The sequence below is a fragment of the Rhinatrema bivittatum genome, chromosome 14 (assembly GCF_901001135.1).
Source record: "Rhinatrema bivittatum chromosome 14, aRhiBiv1.1, whole genome shotgun sequence".
Classification (NCBI taxonomy): Eukaryota; Metazoa; Chordata; class Amphibia; order Gymnophiona; family Rhinatrematidae; genus Rhinatrema; species Rhinatrema bivittatum.
In genome coordinates this window covers 2622047-2643963 of record NC_042628.1, presented here as the reverse complement: position 1 = coordinate 2643963, position 21917 = coordinate 2622047, and the positions used below count along the sequence as shown (strand labels likewise).

The following is a 21917-nucleotide window of genomic DNA, read 5'->3' as shown; positions in this document are numbered from 1 at the left end:
AGGGAAAGAAAAATTGGTTCTTATCTGCTAATTTTCATTCCTGTAGTACCACGGGTCAGTCCAGAGTCCCACCTGGTGGAGGGATGACCTTTTGGAGAGTCCACTCGAACTGCCTTTTTTGTTTTTCTCTTTGTCTGAAGAATGGTACAGGTTTCTGATCGCTACTTCAAGTTTCTTTTAAGGTCTATTGAAAGTTGTTTTCTCTTTCCCCTGCTCATGGGGGGGTTATTGTTGCAGGGGTTCCTATGTTAACTTGGGTGCATAGCACCTGCAGTCCTTCACTATTACTATGCCAGGATATGAGCCAGTGGCTGTGAAAACTTTCTCTGTCTCCATCTGCTGGAGGGGAGGCAAAACCCAGGAGTCTGGACTGATCTGTGGTACTACAGGAACAAAAATTAGCAGGTAAGAACCAAATTTCCTATTTGTGGGTTTCATAGCATTGATCCCCGTAACCTTTATTCCAGATTTTCTGGTCTAATCTTCCTTTGTCTTTTAGAGATCATGAGGGAAGCTGTGACTATAGACCTGTCCGTTGCCCCAACAACCCCAGCTGTCCCCCGCTGCTGAAAATGAACCTGGAAGCCCATCTCAAAGAGTGTGAGCACATCAAGTGTCCGCATTCCAAGTATGGGTGAGTTGTGCCTGCCGCCTGCGGAGTCTTACTGTGCTGCTGAAGAACAGGGAGTATGACCTCCGCTCTAAAACGTCTCTGTGTGCTATAGAAATGAATCGTACAAATACAAGAGAGTAGTAAACATAGTAATGACGGCAGAAAAAGACCACATGCTCCATCCAATCCGCCCAGCAAGCTTCCCATGGTAGTAACTGCCGCTCCGTGCAGGTTACCCCCAGGCCCACTACCCCCATGCTTCTGTGAAACAAACGGACAGCAGATATGGCTCACAGGGACCATTTAATCTTTTTGCCACCACTGGGAAAAGTTTTCCAGGATTTGAAAATGCAGACGATATTCAAATTATAGTTTCCATTGATGAAGACAGAATAAAAACTCTCTCTCTCAATTGAATGAGGTAATTTTGAATTGTAAAAGAACAAGTAATTTTTAATATTAAAAAAACTTGAGTGGTTCGGAGTTACTGATTTTTCTGGAATCTGGCCCTATATTGATTAAGGTCTGCTCAGAGACTATAAAAGCACCGAATGTGGTTAGAAATTTGGAAACATTAATACACTCTGAACTCTCTATGGATAAGTCGTTCGAAATGTACTTTTTACATTTATTTATTAGGTTTTTTTACATACCGTCGTTTAGACTAGCCATCACAACGGTTTACAAACATTTCATATTGGCATATTTAAACCAAACAATTTCGTTACCAACCTTTTCCCCTAAACCTCACGTGAATAAAAAGGAAAGAGCCACAAGAAAGCCCTTGCATATTACAAACAGAGAACTCAAGCAGTCAGATGTACCTCGCAACTTTGTCTCCTCAACCCCAATGCCCCGGGAAAAGCAGTTAAAAAAAACAGGGATGCTTTCAAACTGGATAACGCAATGCATCCAATTCTGCTAGGAGTCTCACCCTAGTGCTCAAGGATCCAAGAAAAGCACATCAGGTTACAGCAACTTCACTGGCCCACCCACATAATATTCCAGTTCAAGAAATCTGCAAAGCAGCAGCGGTGAGTTAGATTTCTCAGACTGTGTTTGCGGAGTCGGCTTTTTGGACTTCTTTGTCACTTCAATGTGTTTGGAGCAACCCGCTCCTTAGGTGTCTTCCTGCACGTCTGTGTCTTCAATGCCGATGGCCATCAGCGCCAAGACGTGCGCCCATGTCCTTGGCACGCTGCTACGCATACTCGATTTAGATCCAAGTGAGGAAGAGCATCTCGCTTGATCTGGATGTGAGGTCTTCGGTCCTGGGGATGACTGCCTTGATCTTCCATCTGCTGGAGACTGAGCATAAGATCATGACTTTTCTTCTCTTAGTCGAAGGATCTTTGCCGCTCGGTGGTGCTGAGCTCTGGGAGACATTTTCCCGCTTTGCTCACAGAGCACTTGTTCATGATCGGGACAAAGGCACCAAATAGCAGTAATTGTGCCCGTCGGTCACCGTCATGATTTTTCCACATTCACAGAATTTAAACCCCGATTTGGACATTTTTAACTGATGTTCTTCTCTACTTTCTCCTCAGTAAAAAAAAAAAAAATAAAGAGAGAGAGAGAACGGCCCCACACGTCCGTGCAGAGTGCAGAAAAAACAAAACTGAGGAGAACACTTGATACACACAGGACGTAGCCACAGATGAAGACTTCTCGACCTTAGAGAAAGCTCTACCCCATAACGATCGGATGATGTTACCCAGAAAGCTTGGCTAAATAAGCCTGCTTATTGACGGAAAAAATAATTAAGGACCTGGCTTTTTTTTTTTTCTCAATATCATCTGAAATGTTGTAGAAGGAAGATTACTTTCAAGCTACGGTGAGAGAACATTGTAGTAATCTCATCTTTGTGAGACTTTCGTCACTCCAAACCATAAAAACATAAGAACATGCCATACTGGGTCAGACCAAGGGTCCATCAAGCCCAGCATCCTGTTTCCAACAGTGGCCAATCCAGGCCATAAGAACCTGGCAAGTACCCAAAAACTAAGTCTATTCCTTGTTACCATTGCTAGTAATAGCAGTGGCTAATTTCTAAGTCAACTTAATTAATCGCAGGTAATGGACTTCTCCTCCAAGAACTTATCCAATCCTTTTTTAAACACAGCTATACTAACTGCACTAACCACATCCTCTGGCAACAAATTCCAGAGTTTAATTGTGCGTTGAGTGAAAAAGAACTTTCTCTGATTAGTTTTAAATGTGCCCCATGCTAACTTCATGGAGTGCCCCCTAGTCTTTCTACTATCCGAAAGAGTAAATAACCGATTCACATCTACCCGTTCTAGACCTCTCATGATTTTAAACACCTCTATCATATCCCCCCTCAGCTGTCTCTTCTCCAAGCTAAAAAGTCCTAACCTCTTTAGTCTTTCCTCATAGGGGAGCTGTTCTATTCCCTTTATCATTTTGGTTGCCCTTCTCTGTACCTTCTCCATCGCAATTATATCTTTTTTGAGATGCGGCAACCAGAATTGTACACAGTATTCAAGGTGCGGTCTCACCATGGAGCGATACAGAGGTATTATGACATTTTCCATTTTATTCACCATTCCCTTTCTAATAATTCCCAACATTCTGTTTGCTTTTTTGACTGCCGCAGCACACTGAACCGACGATTTCAATGTGTTATCCACTATGACACCTAGATCTCTTTCTTGGGTTGTAGCACCTAATATGGAACCCAACATCGTGTAATTATAGCATGGGTTATTTTTCCCTATATGCATCACCTTGCACTTATCCACATTAAATTTCATCTGCCATTTGGATGCCCAATTTTCCAGTCTCACAAGGTCTTCCTGCAATTTATCACAATCTGCTTGTGATTTAACTACTCTGAACAATTTTGTATCCTCTGCAAATTTGATTATCTCACTCGTTGTATTTCTTTCCAGATCATTTATAAATATATTGAAAAGTAAGGGTCCCAATACAGATCCCTGAGGCACTCCACTGCCCACTCCCTTCCACTGAGAAAATTGTCCATTTAATCCTACTCTCTGTTTCCTGTCTTTTAGCCAGTTTGCAATCCACGAAAGGACATCGCCCCCTATCCCATGACTTTTTACTTTTCCTAGAAGCCTCTCATGAGGAACTTTGTCAAATGTCTTCTGAAAAACTTCAGAGGTCTACCGTGCTGTTCGTATGTCTCACTCTGCATGTAAAACTGGCCCCAGAACCCTAGACCACCTCCAAATTCTCACCTCAAGTTACTAGCTGGCCCTCCTATAGCGATATAAATAGTTGACTACTATGTGTGCCACCCAGAGGCTCTCTCTTTCCTCCCCCCCCCCCCCCCCCATCTCTCTCTCTCTTGCTTACCCCCCCCCCCCCATTCTCTCTCTCCCCATGCCCAAAACACAATTGCGATAAATATCAGAAATTCTGTTTCAGGCATATCACACAGCTTAACACCAGGAAAAAAAGGTGCAGTTATTTCCGAGGTTAAACGTGTGATAATGCAACGCACACTATCGCAGCGTGCAGTACTGTCCCTCATTTTCATTGATCCTGCCCGAACCCTTCCCCAATCCCGCCCCTTTGAATAAATTTGTAAAATTTGCATTTGTGCTTTGTGTGGCATTAACTATCGTGAGTGTTATTGCCATAATGCACGTTGATAAATGACCCTGTAAGTTAGGTGCTTTCTTGGGGCATAACTGGGAGTTGAGTTAGGCGGCTAAGTTAGCTCCTATATTCAGAGTTAGACAGATGACTAAGCCAGCTACTTCTGATTGGGCCAAGGAGCTGTCCTAAAGTTAGCCGGCTAGCTTTAAGGTAGCCGCTTATATTCTGCACTGCGGCTGCACTGTTGAATATAAGTGGATAGGTTTATCTGTCTAACTGTGTGAATATGGAGCTCCTTGTGTGCATGTGCCTCGTGGCCAGCTTTGCTCCTCACTCTCTGTTACTCTGCACATCTTTAAATGGTTAATGGCTTCCTTTTTTTGCAGTTGGCATATCGCTGCAGATTCAGCATTTTAGAAACGTATAGCTTGTTCTCTTCCGAGACGTCCTTTGAGCAGGGACTGTCTCTTATGTGTATCTGTACAATGCTGCGTGTGTCTGCGAGGGCTGTAGAAATGATGCTCTCCCATGGACACTGGCAATATTGTCTGTGCTTCATTGCCCTCAGCGAATGTTCTTGCTATTCATCTTGCTTGTTTGTGGTTTAACCTCCCTTCCACTCCTTTTCCCTTCAGCTGCACATTTATAGGAAACCAGGACACCTATGAGACCCACTTGGAAATGTGCAAGTTTGAGGGGCTGAAGGAGTTCCTCCAGCAGACAGATGATCGCTTCCATGACATGCAGGTGGCAATGGCTCAGAAGGATCAGGAGATTGCCTTCCTCCGATCCATGCTAGGAAAGCTCTCTGAGAAAATTGACCAGCTGGAGAAGACCCTGGACCTGAAGTTTGGTGAGTCTCTGTCCTGGGCCCCTGCTGACCCTTAACCTTTCTTTCATGCCAGGCTGTGAAATGCATCTAATCTGCAGATTGACTGGGATTGCTGATCCTTGAAATGCAGCGCATGCATTGTTCCCACTTTACATCAACCTCTTTTACAGCTTCCCGTGTGCAACTTGAAGTGTAATTTGCATAAGTTACACTCCTTGATGCACAGTAAAAGCTTCGACAAGAGCAGAGACTCTGTCAGTGAGTGACTGAGGCTCTGGCCCCAGCAGCTGGAAGCTGGGGCACAGCTGGAGTTTGCTCTACCATTGTAAGCCTGCCGTAAGGATTCTGTGTTGGCCAATAAAAGCGCAGACATGACAAAGTGGAGCGCAGGAGCAGCCGACTACCAACCAGGAGAGCAGGGTTTGAGTCCCGCTGTCTCTCCCTGTGACCTTGGGCAAGTCACTTTGCCCTATCTGGGGATAGGGAAATAGCTACAGCACCTGAATGAATCTGCTTTGAAAAAGTGCAAAACTCTAACTAGGTAAATAAAGTAGTAAGTGAGTGGGATTTCAGGGCCCAGACTCCAGTGCTTGTGAACTGGAGCTGCCTGCATAGATCACCAGTAAGGAAGAGCCTGCTTACTTCAGTCTGAGCTGACACGTGCTTTGTTTTGTTAGATGTTTTGGATGAGAACCAGAGTAAGCTGAGTGAGGACATGATGGAATTCCGCCGAGATGCATCCATGCTCAATGTGAGTGTCCAGCAGCTCGGCTCACACACAGAAACCACACGGCCTATCTGCTCTGCCCATCCACACCAGCTGCTTCCTTCTGCACTTCCCACAGCAGGTGCCACCTTTATCAAACCTCACGCTCCAGGGTCAAACCCTAGGCAAGCAAACACAATCATAGATTTCTAGTGAGCAAATAGAAACTCTACGGTTTAACCTTACAAACTCTTCCCTCCATTCCCTCCCCACAGTGCGTTACAGAAGAGACAGCTTCAGAAAATGTTGCTAATGTGAAGAGAGTGCCGTACTGTTCATACTTGCAGCCTAACTGTGAGAGCACAGGCAGGCCTTGCTGTATTCAGAGTGAAGAGCCTGGCCCACTTCTTCTAAAGTAGCTCGGATTCCTGTTAATCAGCTGTCGTAGGACCCAGGAGAAACAGCCTTTTTCCTTGCAGTGCCCCCTCTTCTAATCACCTTTCCGCAGACCTTAGAAGCAGCCAGGGCGTGAGCTGAGGTACAGGGAGATGTTTTCTTGGTTCATAGTTAATATAATAAGAGTGGCAGCCTCCTGCTTCTTCAGAGAACGGAGGATCCCTAATTGCGTAGCAGTGAAGAGGAATCCAGAGATTGGGTGGAGTCCATGGCATTGCAGCCTAGGTGGGCCTCACGGTCTCTAATCTGCCCTCCGGTATCTCCCACCCCTGACCAATGCTTGCCTGTTTGAAACCGGGCTTTCTTCTTTCCCGGTTAAGGATTCCATTCTGGAGCAGTGCAGGATCAATGCTAATTATAACCGCGCATGTTTCGCTTGTTTCTAGGATGAACTTTCCCACGTTAATGCCAGACTGAACATGGGAATCCTAGGCTGTAAGTAGCACATTTAATGCCGTTTCTGTTTGTCCCCTCCAATAACCCCATGCTGTCCTGGGGAGGCCATTGGCTGGGAGAAAGGCGCTTTCGTCCCCTCTGCTTGGAGTTTTATCAGAGTCAGGAAGCCAGAAGAGTGCAGAATACAAAACATGTAGACAGACAGGGAACAGCTTTAACGTTTTGGTTTTTTTTTTAACTGTTCCCTTATGTTGAATTTGATGCATTAGATGGCAAAGAAAAGGGTGAAACAGGTAAAGTTCTTGGGCGTGACAGGGCTGCAGAAACGGAGGCGGAGCTTAGCAAAGCAGGGAAAGCTCTGCAAGGGACTGGTTAATGAGAACAAATAGCAATGAAAGTGCAGATTGTGCTAATGGAAGGGGAAGGGGAGGCAGCGCAGGCTGCGATTAGCCTGGAAATCCAGTAAGGAGACTTTGCCGTGACTGCGGAAGCCTGAGGGGGCCTGGGAACATTTTTCTTGTATTAGAACTGCAATGACCTCTGCCTTATCCTTTCCTCACCTGCCTGATCATCTCTTTCAGCCTATGATCCCCAACAGATATTTAAATGCAAAGGCACCTTCGTGGGACACCAGGGTCCAGTGTGGTGTCTCTGTGTTTACTCCATAGGGGACTTGCTCTTCAGTGGCTCATCGGACAAAACCATAAAGGTAGCACCTACCACCCTTCCTGTGACTAAAATCCTGCTTGTCCCCGGCTGTGGCCAGCGCGTCTGTAAGCACAAGGACATGCATCCTGTTTCCTTCCCTCTGCCTATGGCAGGTATTCCTGAATTCTGCGTCCCTCCTCAGGCCATGCCTGCCAGGAGAGAGCGACCAATCTAGTACAGCAGATAGGGAGGATCTCAAGGCCTTGGCATCTAGAGTGAAAAACAATTTTTATTTTTTTTTCAAAATCAAATCAAATTGGAGAAGGCCTAGTTGGGTCGGAAGTGTAGAGAAACCCTCTCAGTCTGATGGAGACCTTTCTCTCCTGTTGTATAATGTTTCATGAAAGCCAGCTGCCCCTTCCTAGTGAGCGCGGGAATTTGCTTAATCAGTACCACTTTTGAAGACCCTTTCTGTTTCCATTCCCCCCTCCCAGTGTGATAATTAAAGTTGCATTTCCTATTTGTGTTTGAGAGGAAAGCAGGTGCTCGCCTTCCTGATTTCCTATTGCCGGCTTCTGCGTCCTGGAAGCCGTGAGAGCTGTGCTAAGCTGACCTCTTTTCTTATCCCATAGGTGTGGGATACCTGCACGACATATAAGTGCCAGAAAACCTTAGAAGGCCATGATGGAATTGTCCTAGCTCTCTGTATTCAAGGGTACGTGAATTATTGATTTCCACAATCTTTGTATTGCAGAGAATAGAAAGCTGCAGCAATCAAGTTCAATACCACCCCTTAATTCAAAGCACGAGAAATAAATCCATTGGAAAGACAGGAAGAATGCTTTCAAGAGTCCAAGGAGGCTTATTTGTAATATCCTTTAGGACAAAAGGATGTCTAATGTAGACATTATAATACAGCTGAGTCCCCCCCAGACACATTGGCAGGGACAGAATACTGCAGAAGTCAACAAAGCATCAAATTAAGCAGTCTGTGCAAGCACAAAAAGGCAGATTTCACTGCTCCACACCCTCAACACTGCCTTTACCTGCCAGAGTCATGGGCACCTCTTTCTGACGCATTCCTTGCTCTTCCAGCAGTCTCCTTAGTTCCAGTGATCATACAATTTTATGACGTCCTCAGTTGCTGTGTGGGCAAGAATCTATACAGGTTCCATCTCGAACGTTATCCCGGGGTGATGGGATGTGCTGATTGTCTAGGAATCACCCGGTTTACTGCAACTTCCATAAAAGTGATTTAGCTAGGACAGCAGTCTGTGAGCTGAAGTGGCAGATGCAATATGTCCCTTGCACACTCTCCTGTGACTGCATCATGCACAGGCCTGGAAAAGAGCAGGTCCGGGTGCTGATAATAAACCTCGTCAGAACCACTGGGAAAAAAAAATTCCTCTTATGTAATCTGTGACCGGGCAAAATTACCTCTGACTTAGAATGGAAAATAATTTGCAAATTATGCCACTGAACAAAATGATTGTAAAGGCAAGATCCTGAGTTCAGAAAAAGTGTAAAAATAAAAAAAAATTCACAGGTCTGAAACTCGTAAAGCATCTTCCAGCCAAACACCTTAGGCCCCTCCACAGGGAAGTGTAGAGTTTATTTCGTGTGCCTAGCGATGCCCCACAGGAGCTGAGCACATCCCTGCAGGAGCAGACAAGTGGAAAATTATAGCTGTGATTAAAAACACAGAGAGGGACACCGAATAACGAAAGTACAGAGGAGGGGGAGCAGTCTAGGTCCTGTTAGGATTTCTGGCTGAAGATCTCCTGCTTCCTCGGAGGCACAGAGGCCAAACTAATCCCTGCCTGCATCCAGTTGGAAAGAAAGGGCCCAGCAGGCAGAGTCCATGTATCACAGCTTATTGCCTCTCTCAGAAGAGGCTGAATTTGTTCCAGGGATAGGCAGCAGCACTAGCCCTAGTATTGAAGCATCTGTACAGCTTTGCTGATGCGAATCTGCCCCTGAGCAGGGGGGATTGCGTTACCACATGTCTGACTTTCATCTGCATTTCCTCTTCTCTGGAGCCGGTTTGCAGTGGCTGAGGTGCCAGGGCTGTTCTGACCTGCTCCACCCATCGTTCTTACGGATTCTGAGAAGCTTTTCTGAAAGGGTCTGGGGGTCTCCTCTCCCTCCCCCACCTAGTCTCTCAGATATGGTAGCCTGTGCAGGGGACACCGCAGTACTGGGAGGAGGGAGAATTGCACTGCCAAACATTATTGCTAAAAAAAACCTGTTTTCTCATTATCCCTTCTTATAGGAATAAGCTATACAGTGGTTCTGCAGATTGCACTATAATTGTAAGTAATGATTTCTATAAGTAGCTTATTGAAAGTACATATAATACGTGCATTGACCTAACGTGTCTATGCATGTGGTACAGTGTTATGTTTCCATTATATAGAAATGTTTTTAATTTTATATTGTTTTCTATATGCCATACACAGTCTGGTGTAGTCATAGCATGCGAACGATGAACAGGTCTCAAATGCTTTATTTTATTTAAAATTCCTGATGATGCATGTAGAATGAGCACATTGAAGGGCACTGGGCAGACCAATGCTCAGACCTTAGGAAGAATCCTTGCAGGGTATTGGCATCATCAGGAAGGATAATGTGAGGGGCACAGGTCAGACATATGTTGTACAGCCCTCAAAGATTTACTACATAGCATTGGCAAATCCATTGTAGGATGCTGGAAAGATTATGGGAACATGCATTGTAGGGCATCAGGTAGATTGTAATGCAAGGTATTGAGTGCATTGTAGGGCGTCGGGCAGATTGTATTGCAAGGTATTGAGTGCATTGTAGGGCATCGGGCAGATTGTATTGCAAGGTATTGAGACAGTGCATTGTAGGGCGTCGGGCAGATTCAATTGCAAGGTATTGAGACAGTGCATTGTAGGGCGTCGGGCAGATTATAATGCAAGGTATTGAGACAGTGCATTGTAGGGCGTCGGGCAGATTATAATGCAAGGTATTGAGACAGTGCATTGTAGGGCGTCGGGCAGATTATAATGCAAGGTATTGAGAGAGTGCATTGTAGGGCGTCGGGCAGATTATAATGCAAGGTATTGAGAGAGTGCATTGTAGGGCGTCGGGCAGATTGTATTGCAAGGTATTGAGAGAGTGCATTGTGGCACGTTGGACAGATGCACTGCCGGGTAATGGCAAGGCGCATTGTGGAGTGCTGACAGATTTTGGTGCGTGAGGTTGCATTCAGTTGGATCCTTATCGCAGCAAAATATGAAATGGCTCCTTTATGACGGAAGACTTGAGAAGCTAGGGGTCTTCAGGAGGAGAGACAACCAAGAGTAGAATAATATGATAGAAGTCTATAAAATTGATTGGTATGGAACAAGTAAATAAGGAATGTTTATTTACCCTTTCAGACAACATTAGGACTAGTAAATCATTCCATGAAACTAACCAGTAGGTGTTTTTGTTTTGGGGTTTTTTTTTAGTCATTGCACAATTAAGCTGTAGAATTTGTCAGATTTGGTTAAAGCCTGTAGTAGAGCTGGATTTTAAAGTTTCTAGAGGACAGGCCCATTAACAACTATTAGCTAGGCTTGAAGAATGCAACCTCTTACTACTGGGAGTGATAACCGTGAATGGATCTGTTGGGTATTTCTTCCAAGTGAGCTGCATTGGCCACTGGCCCAATATGGCTTTCCTCTTCCTGCGGGCAAGCCAGTCCACACCAGATGAAAACGGAGACCAGTGACTCGCTGATGCGCCCTCCTATAGCCCTGCTCAGGTGGCGGACGCGCATCCTTTCTTGTGCATTTCAGCCTGCCAGGATTGAACAGGCCTTTTTGACCTCCTATGGTGATTGCATTTGCTCCCTCCCTCAGTTGAGTCTGGAAAAGATTTCAGGAGTGAGGTGAAGGCTGTGCTCTGTCTCTCCTCCTTGGGCTCAGCTCTGCTGCATAGTCCTCATCTCTTCCCTCTGCTCACTGCCATTCCTTCTGCTGCTTGCTGGTTCAGTGATTTTTAGCATTTGGCTGAGAGGGGGTTTTTTGTGGGGGGAGAAGCCCACACGTCGGGCAGCACTAAGAGCGGGTGCCGACAGGATTGTTGCTGGACGGTTAAACGGGCAGCTGCGATTGGGCCGTGCGGTTTTAGTGCAGAGACAGGCGGCAGGTGGCAGAAGCTGCTGAGGCCCATGGTGGGAAGCGTTTGCTCAGAGAGATTATCAGGGGAGCAGTGTGAGAAGAAGCTTCACATCTTCTCGGCATGCACTATGAGGCTTCTTAGCCCCAGGAGGACCCTCAACGTGTGAGGCCCAGGAAGATGACGCCTGCAGGGACTCAGAGGCTCCCTGCTATGGCGGCTGCTCCTACCAGGGAGGGTGAGGAGCCTTCGCTGCCGCCTCTCCTACCGATCCCCTCGAATGGCCTCAGAGAAGGTTTTGCCTACCCCGGGGATGAATCTTTCTGCCATTTCGCAGGTGGAAGTTACGAGTGATTTTTGGAAATCGGATCGGCTTTTTGTTCTTCACCTGGGGCTGAAGAAGGGGGAGGCAGCTTTTCGGGGCACAGTAGCTCGTTGGATTAAGGAACTGGTGTTGGCGGTCGATGTGGATTCTGGGAAGCCTCTCCCGAGGCAAGTTCGGATGCATTCGTCCTGGGCGCAGGCAGTTTCCTAGCCAGAGTTGTTTGCTTTCTCCGGCAGAGATCTGTAGAGCGGCAACGTGGTCTTCCTTGCAGATGTTTGCCAGGTATTACCGGCAACATGTGGCAGCACGAGAGGATTCTGCCTTTGCTAGAGCAGTGCTGCTTGGGCCTCAGGCAGCCTCCCGCCCTTCTAGGCAGTAGCTTTGGTGCATCCCACTGGTGTGGCCTGGCCTGCCTGAATGAAGAGGAAGGTGGAATTACTCATTACCGGATAATTTCCTTTCCTTGAAGTGTAGGGCAAACCAGTCCACCATCCCACCCTGGGCTGCCAACCTTCCTCTGTTTTGCTAGATCCCTGTCAAGGAAGGAATGAGATTCAAGGATCTCTCATGCAGCTGGACTTCCACAGATCGGGTAAATGAGTTCCAGTCTTCTTCTAGGATACTAAGATTGTCCTAGAGGACTATTGTTAATGGAGCTGCATTCAGTGTTTCCGTTGTTTAAAAAAAAAAAGAGAAAGTATCCACAAGGTTAAATTGAATAGTGTTTGTAGGATGTGAGATTTCTTGTTCATGTTTAGTGGTTAGGTTGCACAGTTTGCTTTTGAAGAAATGGTGCCTGAGCAGAGCTATATGAGGCTGACATCAGTGAGTTGTCGCTCTGTCTCCATCTGCTGGTTGGAGTGCAAAACTCACTGGTGTGGCCTGGCTTGCCCTGTTTTGTGGAAAGGAAATTATTAGGTAAGAAGTAATTTCACATCTCATGTTTGTCATTTTCTCACAATCTGTAGAGTGCAGAGTCTCATATCATAACAAAGACAGCTGCTGTACTCCAAAGAGCGAGTTCAGTAACCTGATCATGAGGATAATACTCTACAAATCTCCAGACCAAAGCTCAGATCCCTGATTATGCTAACCAGAAATATGTAACTGGAAGTACTCCATCTCTAACGGTGTTTTTCCTGTGAAGGTCTGGGACATACAAACCCTGCTGAAGGTTAATACCATCCGGGCGCATGACAATCCCGTTTGCACTTTGGTGTCATCTCATAATATGCTCTTCAGCGGCTCACTCAAAGCCATCAAGGTAGCTACAATGTCTAAACCCACTTCTAAGCCTATACAGGGTCTGAAGTTGCTAAGTCTTGTAAATTTCAGGTCTTTGGGTTTCTTGTCTAAGAATGGACCCCTTAGCCAGGTACAGACTACTTTATCACTTTCTTACACATTCATTGATGGCGTGTGGAACTCCAGGTATAGAGTTCCATTCCGTAGTAGTTAGAGTGGCAATGAAGAACTAAATTACAGGTACTAGAAAAGAGTGAGAGAACATATAGGGATTGAGTAAATGTCTTTTTTTTTTTTCTCCACATAATTTAGGGTGCTAGCATTCTTTTCTCGGTCTGTGTGTTTTCTCTGCAGGTGTGAGATATTGTGTGATATTAATATTCCCCTCTGTTTGTGTGTTTCCTGTGCAGCTGTGGGCTGTTTTAGGGTGCTAGTGTTGCAGTCTGTGTTTTCGAGTGCAGCTGTGAGATATTGTGTGGCATTAATATTCCCCTCTGTCTGTGTTTCCTGTGCAGCTGTGGGATGTTTTAGGGTGCCAGTGTTGCAGTCTGTGTGTTTCCTGTGCAGCTGTGGGATGTTTTAGGGTGCTAGTGTTGCAGTCTGTGTGTTTCCTGTGCAGCTGTGGAATATTGTGTGGCATTAATATTCCCCTCTGTCTGTGTTTCCTGTGCAGCTGTGGGATGTTTTAGGGTGCTAGTGTTGCAGTCTGTGTGTTTCCTGTGCAGCTGTGGGATGTTTTAGGGTGCTAGTGTTGCAGTCTGTGTGTTTCCTGTGCAGCTGTGGGATGTTTTAGGGTGCTAGTGTTGCAGTCTGTGTGTTTCCTGTGCAGCTGTGGGATGTTTTAGGGTGCTAGTGTTCCTGTCTGTGTGTTTCCTGTGCAGCTGTGGGTTGTTTTAGGGTGCCAGTGTTGCAGTCTGTGTGTTTCCTGTGCAGCTGTGGGATGTTTTAGGGTGCTAGTGTTGCAGTCTGTGTGTTCCTGTGCAGCTGTGGGATGTTTTAGGGTGCTAGTGTTGCAGTCTGTGTGTTTCCTGTGCAGCTGTGGGATGTTTTAGGGTGCCAGGGTTGCAGTCTGTGTGTTTCCTGTGCAGCTGTGGGATATTTTAGGGTGCCAGTGTTGCAGTCTGTGTGTTTCTTGTGCAGCTGTGGGATGTTTTAGGGTGCCAGTGTTGCAGTCTGTGTGTTTCCTGTGCAGCTGTGGGATGTTTTAGGGTGCTAGTGTTGCAGTCTGTGTGTTTCCTGTGCAGCTGTGGGATATTTTAGGGTGCTAGTGTTGCAGTCTGTGTGTTTCCTGTGCAGCTGTGGGATGTTTTAGGGTGCTAGTGTTCCTGTCTGTGTGTTTCCTGTTCAGCTGTGGGATGTTTTAGGGTGCCAGTGTTGCAGTCTGTGTGTTTCCTGTGCAGCTGTGGGATGTTTTAGGGTGCTAGTGTTCCTGTCTGTGTGTTTCCTGTTCAGCTGTGGGATGTTTTAGGGTGCCAGTGTTGCAGTCTGTGTGTTTCCTGTGCAGCTGTGGGATGTTTTAGGGTGCCAGTGTTGCAGTCTGTGTGTTTCCTGTGCAGCTGTGGGATGTTTTAGGGTGCTAGTGTTGCAGTCTGTGTGTTTCCTGTGCAGCTGTGGGATATTTTAGGGTGCTAGTGTTGCAGTCTGTGTGTTTCCTGTGCAGCTGTGGGATGTTTTAGGGTGCTAGTGTTCCTGTCTGTGTGTTTCCTGTTCAGCTGTGGGATGTTTTAGGGTGCTAGTGTTGCAGTCTGTGTGTTTCCTGTGCAGCTGTGGGATGTTTTAGGGTGCCAGTGTTGCAGTCTGTGTGTTTCCTGTGCAGCTGTGGGATGTTTTAGGGTGCCAGGGTTGCAGTCTGTGTGTTTCCTGTGCAGCTGTGGGATGTTTTAGGGTGCTAGTGTTGCAGTCTGTGTGTTTCCTGTGCAGCTGTGGGATGTTTTAGGGTGCTAGTGTTCCTGTCTGTGTGTTTCCTGTGCAGCTGTGGGATGTTTTAGGGTGCTAGTGTTGCAGTCTGTGTGTTTCCTGTGCAGCTGTGGGATGTTTTAGGGTGCTAGTGTTGCAGTCTGTGTGTTTCCTGTGCAGCTGTGGGATGTTTTAGGGTGCCAGGGTTGCAGTCTGTGTGTTTCCTGTGCAGCTGTGGGATGTTTTAGGGTGCCAGGGTTGCAGTCTGTGTGTTTCCTGTGCAGCTGTGGGATATTGTGTGGCATTAATATTCCCCTCTGTCTGTGTTTCCTTTGTAGGTGTGGGATATTGTGGGGACAGAGCTGAACCTGAAAAAGGAGTTAACCGGTCTGAATCACTGGGTGCGAGCATTGGTGGCATCCCAAAACTATCTGTACAGCGGCTCTTACCAGACCATTAAGGTGCTGCACACAGGACCATGGAAATGCTCTTTTTTGGTTACACTTGTAAAATTGTGACTGAATTGGGTCCCATGGCAGTCCCACCACCCAGCAAACCTAAACATGGCTGAGCTCCCGAGGGCCTGCAGGAGAGAAATGAGAGAGCAGACTTTGGCGTGTCGCAATCTTACAAGGAATATCTATTTTTCTGATTTCCTCTGCCACGTATTGATCTTTTCTAAATGCATCATTCTGGCCTGGCTCCTTTCCCTAGAACACCTGCAACACATTTATTCTTTCTTTCATGTCCAAATGTTAGAACAGAAGGAGAACAATCCCCTCACAGCTTGTAGGAAGACATCGATCATCTCTCATCACGATCTGCACTTTCCTTTGCAGCTGTCTTTCCCACACGTGTCCCGTGTCCTTCACCATCCTGCAGCTCACATGCGCTGCCACGTATTGGCGCACGGGTCAGTAAGCAGCTTCATGCAGGCCACCAGGAGGAGGGGGACACTTAGCTTGCAGTCCAGTGGTGAGACAAGGTCGAGCCACCTTCATGTTCATGACCTGTTCAGTTCTCCGTGAAAGCCCAGAAGAATAATATTGGAGAGGCATGAGATGCCACTGGTCTCCTGCCACCGCTGACTCTCAGTCTTGCAGTCCTGGTGCTACGGGGTCACTGCCGCCTCCTGCTGACATCCCCACCATCACTCCCACCCGAGTGAGTCCTGCTGCAGGAAAGTGAGAGAGGGATGAGTCAGGGAGCTAGAGAGAGAGAGCGAGAGGGAGCCCATCCAGAAACATTTGCCCAGGACCCCGGTCACTATCTTCTGCCCTTCCCCTGAGGTTACTGTTCCCTGATAGGTCTGGAGACTCATCCCTAGCGATACGTTCCTATGTATCCAGAGTTGTGCTATCTCTCTCTCTTTCTGTATTTCAGATTTGGGACATTCGAAGCCTGGAGTGTGTCCACGTCTTGCAGACGTCAGGTGGAAGTGTGTACTCTATCGCCGTGACGAACCATCACATAGTCTGTGGCACCTATGAGAACCTTATCCACGTAAGAGACTCGTAATGTAAATATGGCTTGCACGGAGGCAGTGTCACTTAACACACAGGTACGGCGGGGGAGGCCACAGTCGTGTCTGCGGGAGGTGCCACCACCAGGGTTAAACACTCCTTTATATCTGGCAGGCAGGAGGAGGTAGGAAAGTGATGTGACATCCTCCGGGCTGCCGCTGGGTCCTAGATACCTCTCAATTATTGAACAGAGTTCAGCTCTGCACAGGGTGTAGCCAGCAAAGCAAATCCACTTCCCCTCAGTCTTTCATGAGGGTCTGCAGAGGCAGGAGACTATATATGCAAATTCTTTAAACGACTTGGAGTACTCGGGACAATGTGGGGATTGTGTGGAAATAATCTGCCATGCGTTTCTCTCCCAGGTCTGGGATATTGAGTCGAAGGAACAGGTGCGGACTCTGACAGGTCACGTGGGAACAGTGTATGCTCTGGCCGTCATCTCCACCCCAGATCAAACCAAAGTCTTCAGTGCCTCGTATGATCGCTCCCTCAGAGTAAGTAGGCAGCAGGGCTCGCTCCTGCTCATTGCCCGATTGTTATTTAGCAAAGACCTGCTAATTTGGATTATTGACTTCAGAACATGTTCATGAGCCCGTCCATAATGTCCTGGAGTTACTGCAAGCTGTGATTCTGTGGAGCACTCTTTTTTTTTTTTTATCTGGGAGTCTCGAGTGTGGCAGTCACGCCAGTCCCATCTTTGCACCTGTCTAGGTCTGGAGCATGGATAATATGATTTGCACCCAGACGTTACTGCGACACCAGGGCAGTGTAACCGCTCTTGCTGTCTCCAGGGGAAGACTCTTCTCGGGTGCCGTGGACAGCACTGTCAAGGTATTTTCATTCTGTTTACGTCTTAACGTTTTATTACTGTGCTGTTCTCTTCGGGCAGCAGAGAACAATTTTTAAATGGTTTATTCCAGAAATGGTGTAGTGGCCATGTCTTTATCCTTGCAGGGTGCTGAGGGTTTTGTGACCTTGGCTTATTCACGGTGGGTGCTGGGTCCGGGTCTATCTTGTTTATAGACTCATTTTGTTCCTCTAGCCCATTAACCAAGAATGCAATATCCCTGCAGTAAAACCGGCGCTTGTTATATTGGGCCTCTATTCCTAATGCGCCACCTCTCCTGGGCCCCCAACGTAATATTTTAAATGAACTGGTAAAAAGGATGTTCTAGGGACAAATCCTTTCACAGGCTTTTTACCTCAAATGTACCTGAAAAAGGATTTTGAGTTTTTGCTTCCACAGCAAATTTATTTTCAAATTATGCCTTCCTTATCAATGTTTTGCATCTGACTTGCCAGTGCTGCTTATGCTCTTTCCTGTTTTTTTCATTTGATCCCTTTTCCATCTCTTGGAAGATGTTCTTTTAGATATTGTAGCCTCTCTCACCTCGCCTTTCAGCCATGCCGGTAGTCGTTTAGCCTTCCTTCCACCTTTTCTAATGCGTGGAATACATCTGCTCTGGGCTTCCAAGATGGAATTGCCAAACACCGTCCATGCCTGAGCTAAACTCTTACCCTTTGCAGCTGCTCCTTTCAGTTTTCCCTAACCATTTTCCTCATTTTATCAGTCACCTTTTGAAAGTTAAATGCTGTCGCAGTAGATTTCTTTAGTGTCCTCCCTCCAGTTATTAAATCAAATTTTGATCATGTTGTGATCACTATTGCGAAGTGGCTCCACCACCGTTACCTCTCGCACCAGTTCCTGTGTTCCACAAAGGACTGGGTCTAAAATAGTTTCCCCTCTTGTTGGTGCTTGTCCAGCTGCTCCATGAAGCATCATTTATTTCATCTGGGAACTTTACCTCTCCAGCATGTCCTGATGTGACGTTCACCCAATCTCCCATTATTACTGTGCTGCTGATTTTCTTCGCTTCTCTAATTTCTTTTAACATTTCATTCTGTTTATTCTGGTGAGGTGGATGGTAATACACCTTTCACTACTATTTTATTCCCCTTTTTCACCTGGAATTTCTATCCATAAAGGTTCAACACTGCATTTTGTTTCCTGCAGAACTTTTTTATCCTGTTTGGTTCTCCTCCTTCCACCCGTTCTCTCTACCTCTTCATCCATTCACTTACCTATGGCAGAGAGTGAAGGACTTCCCTTCCTACTGATTGGTCCATTCACTGAGAAGTGTCAGTGTAAAGGACCAATCGGGAACAGCCCTGTTAGGGAGGCTCTCGGGCAGGTGTTCCTGGCCTGGAGTGGGGATTTGGGCTCATTTGTGACCAGGACTTCAGGTACAGGACTCGATTTCTTGTGCTAGTAGGAGACTTGCTAGGCAGTCTCTTGCATTGGGGGGAGGGGGGGTAATATCCTCATCCACATGGCATTTACATGTGACGAGCACGTTAGCTACACGCTAATCCCATTATTGCATCGGCAGTTATTCTAGCATCAAGCTGTGCACTGGGCTGAGCGCACTGTAGTGCATCGGCCTCCTACAGTCTGATGGGTTAAAATGAATAACCTGTAAACTGAGGGACAATCCACATTCATACACGGGAGCCCACGGGAGAAGCAATACGTAGAGATCTATGAGGGAAGAACATCTGCTGAGCTTGGGAAGAGGTTCTAGAGTAAGCTGCATCTTGAATGCTCCAGACCCCTCAGGAGGTACCAGACGTACAAACCTTTATTGGCATTTTCATGGGGTAGATTGAGCCAAAGTTGTGAAGCCAATTTTTAACATTTGGCACCAAAGTAGTGAGCCAAATGCTGAGCTGAGTCGTATTCATTGGCTTGGAGCAAGAGAAACCAGAATTCTGCTGGCTCGAAAGTGCCCTGCAGCCTGCAGATTACAATTTGATGGTGTCTGAAAATACTAATGAGCAGCTGCTGAATCTGGTGCTCTGTCATGCCTCGATGCTTGTTTTCTGTGCAACATTAAGTGATGGGTAGCGCCCTCCCCAAGCCTTTTTATTAAATAAAGGTAACATTGTTTGGTTTGACTTCCTCGCTTGAGTCCTTTCTCTGATTTTCCTCCTAGGTGTGGACTTGCTAATGAACGCTGCTTTCTCTGTCTGTCTCATGGCTGGATGGATTATGCAGACACAGAAGGGCTGCTGCAGTGGTGCGCCTGCCACGTCTTGTTGGAGCAATGCTGTCCAGGAGGAGCCTGGAAGACCAGCCTCACTTTAAAGCAGGGTCTGGCCTGGTGTGGCGGGCACAACCTGTACATCTGATCAAAGTATTGCAGGCCTCAAACACAACTATGCTTCCCCGAAGTACTGGGAGCGCCAAATTTTGACATTTTATATTGACTTCCGCAGTACGAGTTTGTTCTGCGAACTGAAAGATTTTTAAAAAATGTTTGTTCCTGTTCATAGCCCAGATCAGTCCCGACTCCTGGGTTTTGCCTCCCTGTCAGCAAAAGGAGATGAAAAAGAAAAACTTTACTGACCCAATGTGCCGCCTTCAGTCCTTCGATATTTCTCTGTCTCCTGCAGATGATAGAGGTGCAGACCTGCAGTCCCTCAGTATTTCTCTGACTCCAGCAGATTGGAGGAGAAGTCCATTACCTGCTATTAAGTTCACTTAGAGAATAGCCACTGCCATTAGCAATGGTTACATGGAATAGACTTAGTGTTTGGGTACTTGCCAGGTTCTTGTGGCCTGGATTGGCCACTGTTGGAAACAGTATGCTGGGCTTGATGGACCCTTGGTCTGACCCAGTATGGCATTTTCTTATGTTCTTATGTAGAGGTGCAGACCTGCAGTCCCTCAGTATTTCTCTGTCTCCAGCAGATGGTAGAGGTGCAGACCTGCAGTCCCTCAGTATTTCTCTGACTCCAGCAGATGATAGAGGTGCAGACCTGCAGTCCCTCAGTATTTCTCTGTCTCCAGCAGATGGTAGAGGTGCAGACCTGCAGTCCCTCAGTATTTCTCTGTCTCCAGCAGATGGTAGAGGTGCAGACCTGCAGTCCCTCAGTATTTCTCTGTCTCCAGCAGATGGTAGAGGTGCAGACCTGCACTCTGGAGTAACGATGAAAAGAATAAAGAAATCGACAGGAGCTTCCTGGTGGGAGGTGGATGAGCAGGGGCTTCGTGTCTCTCTCCTCGGGCACATGCTTGTCTTAGCCGTGTGGGTTTGTGCGCGTGCTGCATCTACGCGTAGTAATATACACTCCGCTTCGCTTATAAAAGACTATCGTGCTCATCGGGGGCCGCCACAGATCCTTTTTCCTGTGAGCGCGAGAACGCTGGCCATCGTTGGTGCATTCTTAGCAAGGAAGGCAAGAGACTCACCTCCTCCCGTAGCGCCGGCCATGCAGGGTCCCACAGAGGCAGGAAGGTTCTCCGGCCTTTTCCTCACATTTTGTTACTTCTCCACAGAGCTCATCTGGCTAGAAAGGCAGCAGGGAAGCAGCGCTCTTGTATCCAGGGTCAGCTGCAGAGTGGCTCACGTCCTACTAAATGGCCCAAGGTGACCAGCAAGAAGGCATTGGCCAGCATCTTGGAGGGTGCTCAGCTTGGCTGGGCAGCACAACTGCCCCATAAAGAGGTCTCTGAAGGTGAGAATGGTCCGCTGGATGGGTCTCTGGGGTGGAGACCATACAGAGCGTGTCTGATCCAGATCTGGAGGATGTTCCAGTGGCCAAAGGGCAAGGCCCTAAGTGGTCCATCTGTTTCGCAGGGAACATAAGAAAATGCCATACTGGGTCAGACCAAGGGTCCATCAAGCCCAGCATCCTGTTTCCAACAGTGGCCAAACCTGGCAATTACCAATGCTACTGATGCAATTAATAGCAGTGGCTATTCTCTAAGTAAAATTGATTAATAGCAGTTAATGGACTTCTCCTCCAAGAACTTATCCAAACCTTTTTTAAACCCAGCTACATTAACTGCACTAACCACATCTTCTGGCAACAAATTCCAGAGCTTTATTGTGCGTTGAGTGAAAAAGAATTTTCTCCGATTAGTCTTAAATGTGCTACTTGCTAACTTCATGGAATGCCCCCTAGTCCTTCTATTATTCGAAAGTGTAAATAATCAGTTCACATCTACTCGTTCAAGACCTCTCATGATCTTAAAGACCTCTATCATATCCCCCCTCAGCCGTCTCTTCTCCAAGCTGAACAGCCCTAACCTCTTCAGTCTTTCCTCATAGGGGAGCTGTTCCATCCCTTTTATCATTTTGGTTGCCCTTCTCTGTACCTTCTCCATCGCAATTATATCTTTTTTGAGATGCGGCGACCAGAATTGTACACAGTATTCAAGGTGCGGTCTCACCATGGAGCGATACAGAGGCATTATGACACTTTCTGTTTTATTCACCATTCCCTTCCTAATAATTCCTAACATCCGCAAATTTGATAAGCTCACTTAGCTATTGTTATAGTTATTCTCATCTTGGCTTGGGTACAGGTCATATTGAGGAACTGCAGGTGGCACTAAGTTAAGCAGCAGTGTCGGTAAAGCTTTTCTTCTCTGTCTCCATCTGCTGGTCGGGAGGTAAAACCCAGGAGACTGGACAGATCTGTGGTATCCTGGGAATAAAATTAGCAGGTAAGAACCAATTTTCCTTTGAAAGATTCAGCACTCCAAACTAATTCCTATT

The 21917-nt window shown here is 46.7% G+C and overlaps 1 protein-coding gene across 5 annotated transcripts in view; it reads left to right on the top strand.

Moving 5' to 3' along the window:
* The window catches only part of TRAF7 (TNF receptor associated factor 7), a 51840-nt gene extending 31929 nt beyond the window's left edge, over positions 1-19911 (top strand). For all 5 annotated transcript variants that reach the window (XM_029576062.1, XM_029576057.1, XM_029576060.1 and 2 more), the window contains 13 exons: positions 500-634; positions 4834-5051; positions 5708-5781; positions 6579-6627; positions 7170-7297; positions 7869-7951; positions 9509-9548; positions 12837-12953; positions 15169-15291; positions 16214-16333; positions 16716-16847; positions 17065-17184; positions 19347-19911. In XM_029576062.1, coding sequence (XP_029431922.1) covers positions 500-634; positions 4834-5051; positions 5708-5781; positions 6579-6627; positions 7170-7297; positions 7869-7951; positions 9509-9548; positions 12837-12953; positions 15169-15291; positions 16214-16333; positions 16716-16847; positions 17065-17184; positions 19347-19361 — 1354 coding nt within the window. In that variant the 3' untranslated portion in view covers positions 19362-19911. The remainder of the gene's footprint in view (positions 1-499; positions 635-4833; positions 5052-5707; positions 5782-6578; positions 6628-7169; positions 7298-7868; positions 7952-9508; positions 9549-12836; positions 12954-15168; positions 15292-16213; positions 16334-16715; positions 16848-17064; positions 17185-19346) is intronic.
* Positions 19912-21917: the final 2006 nt, after the last annotated feature.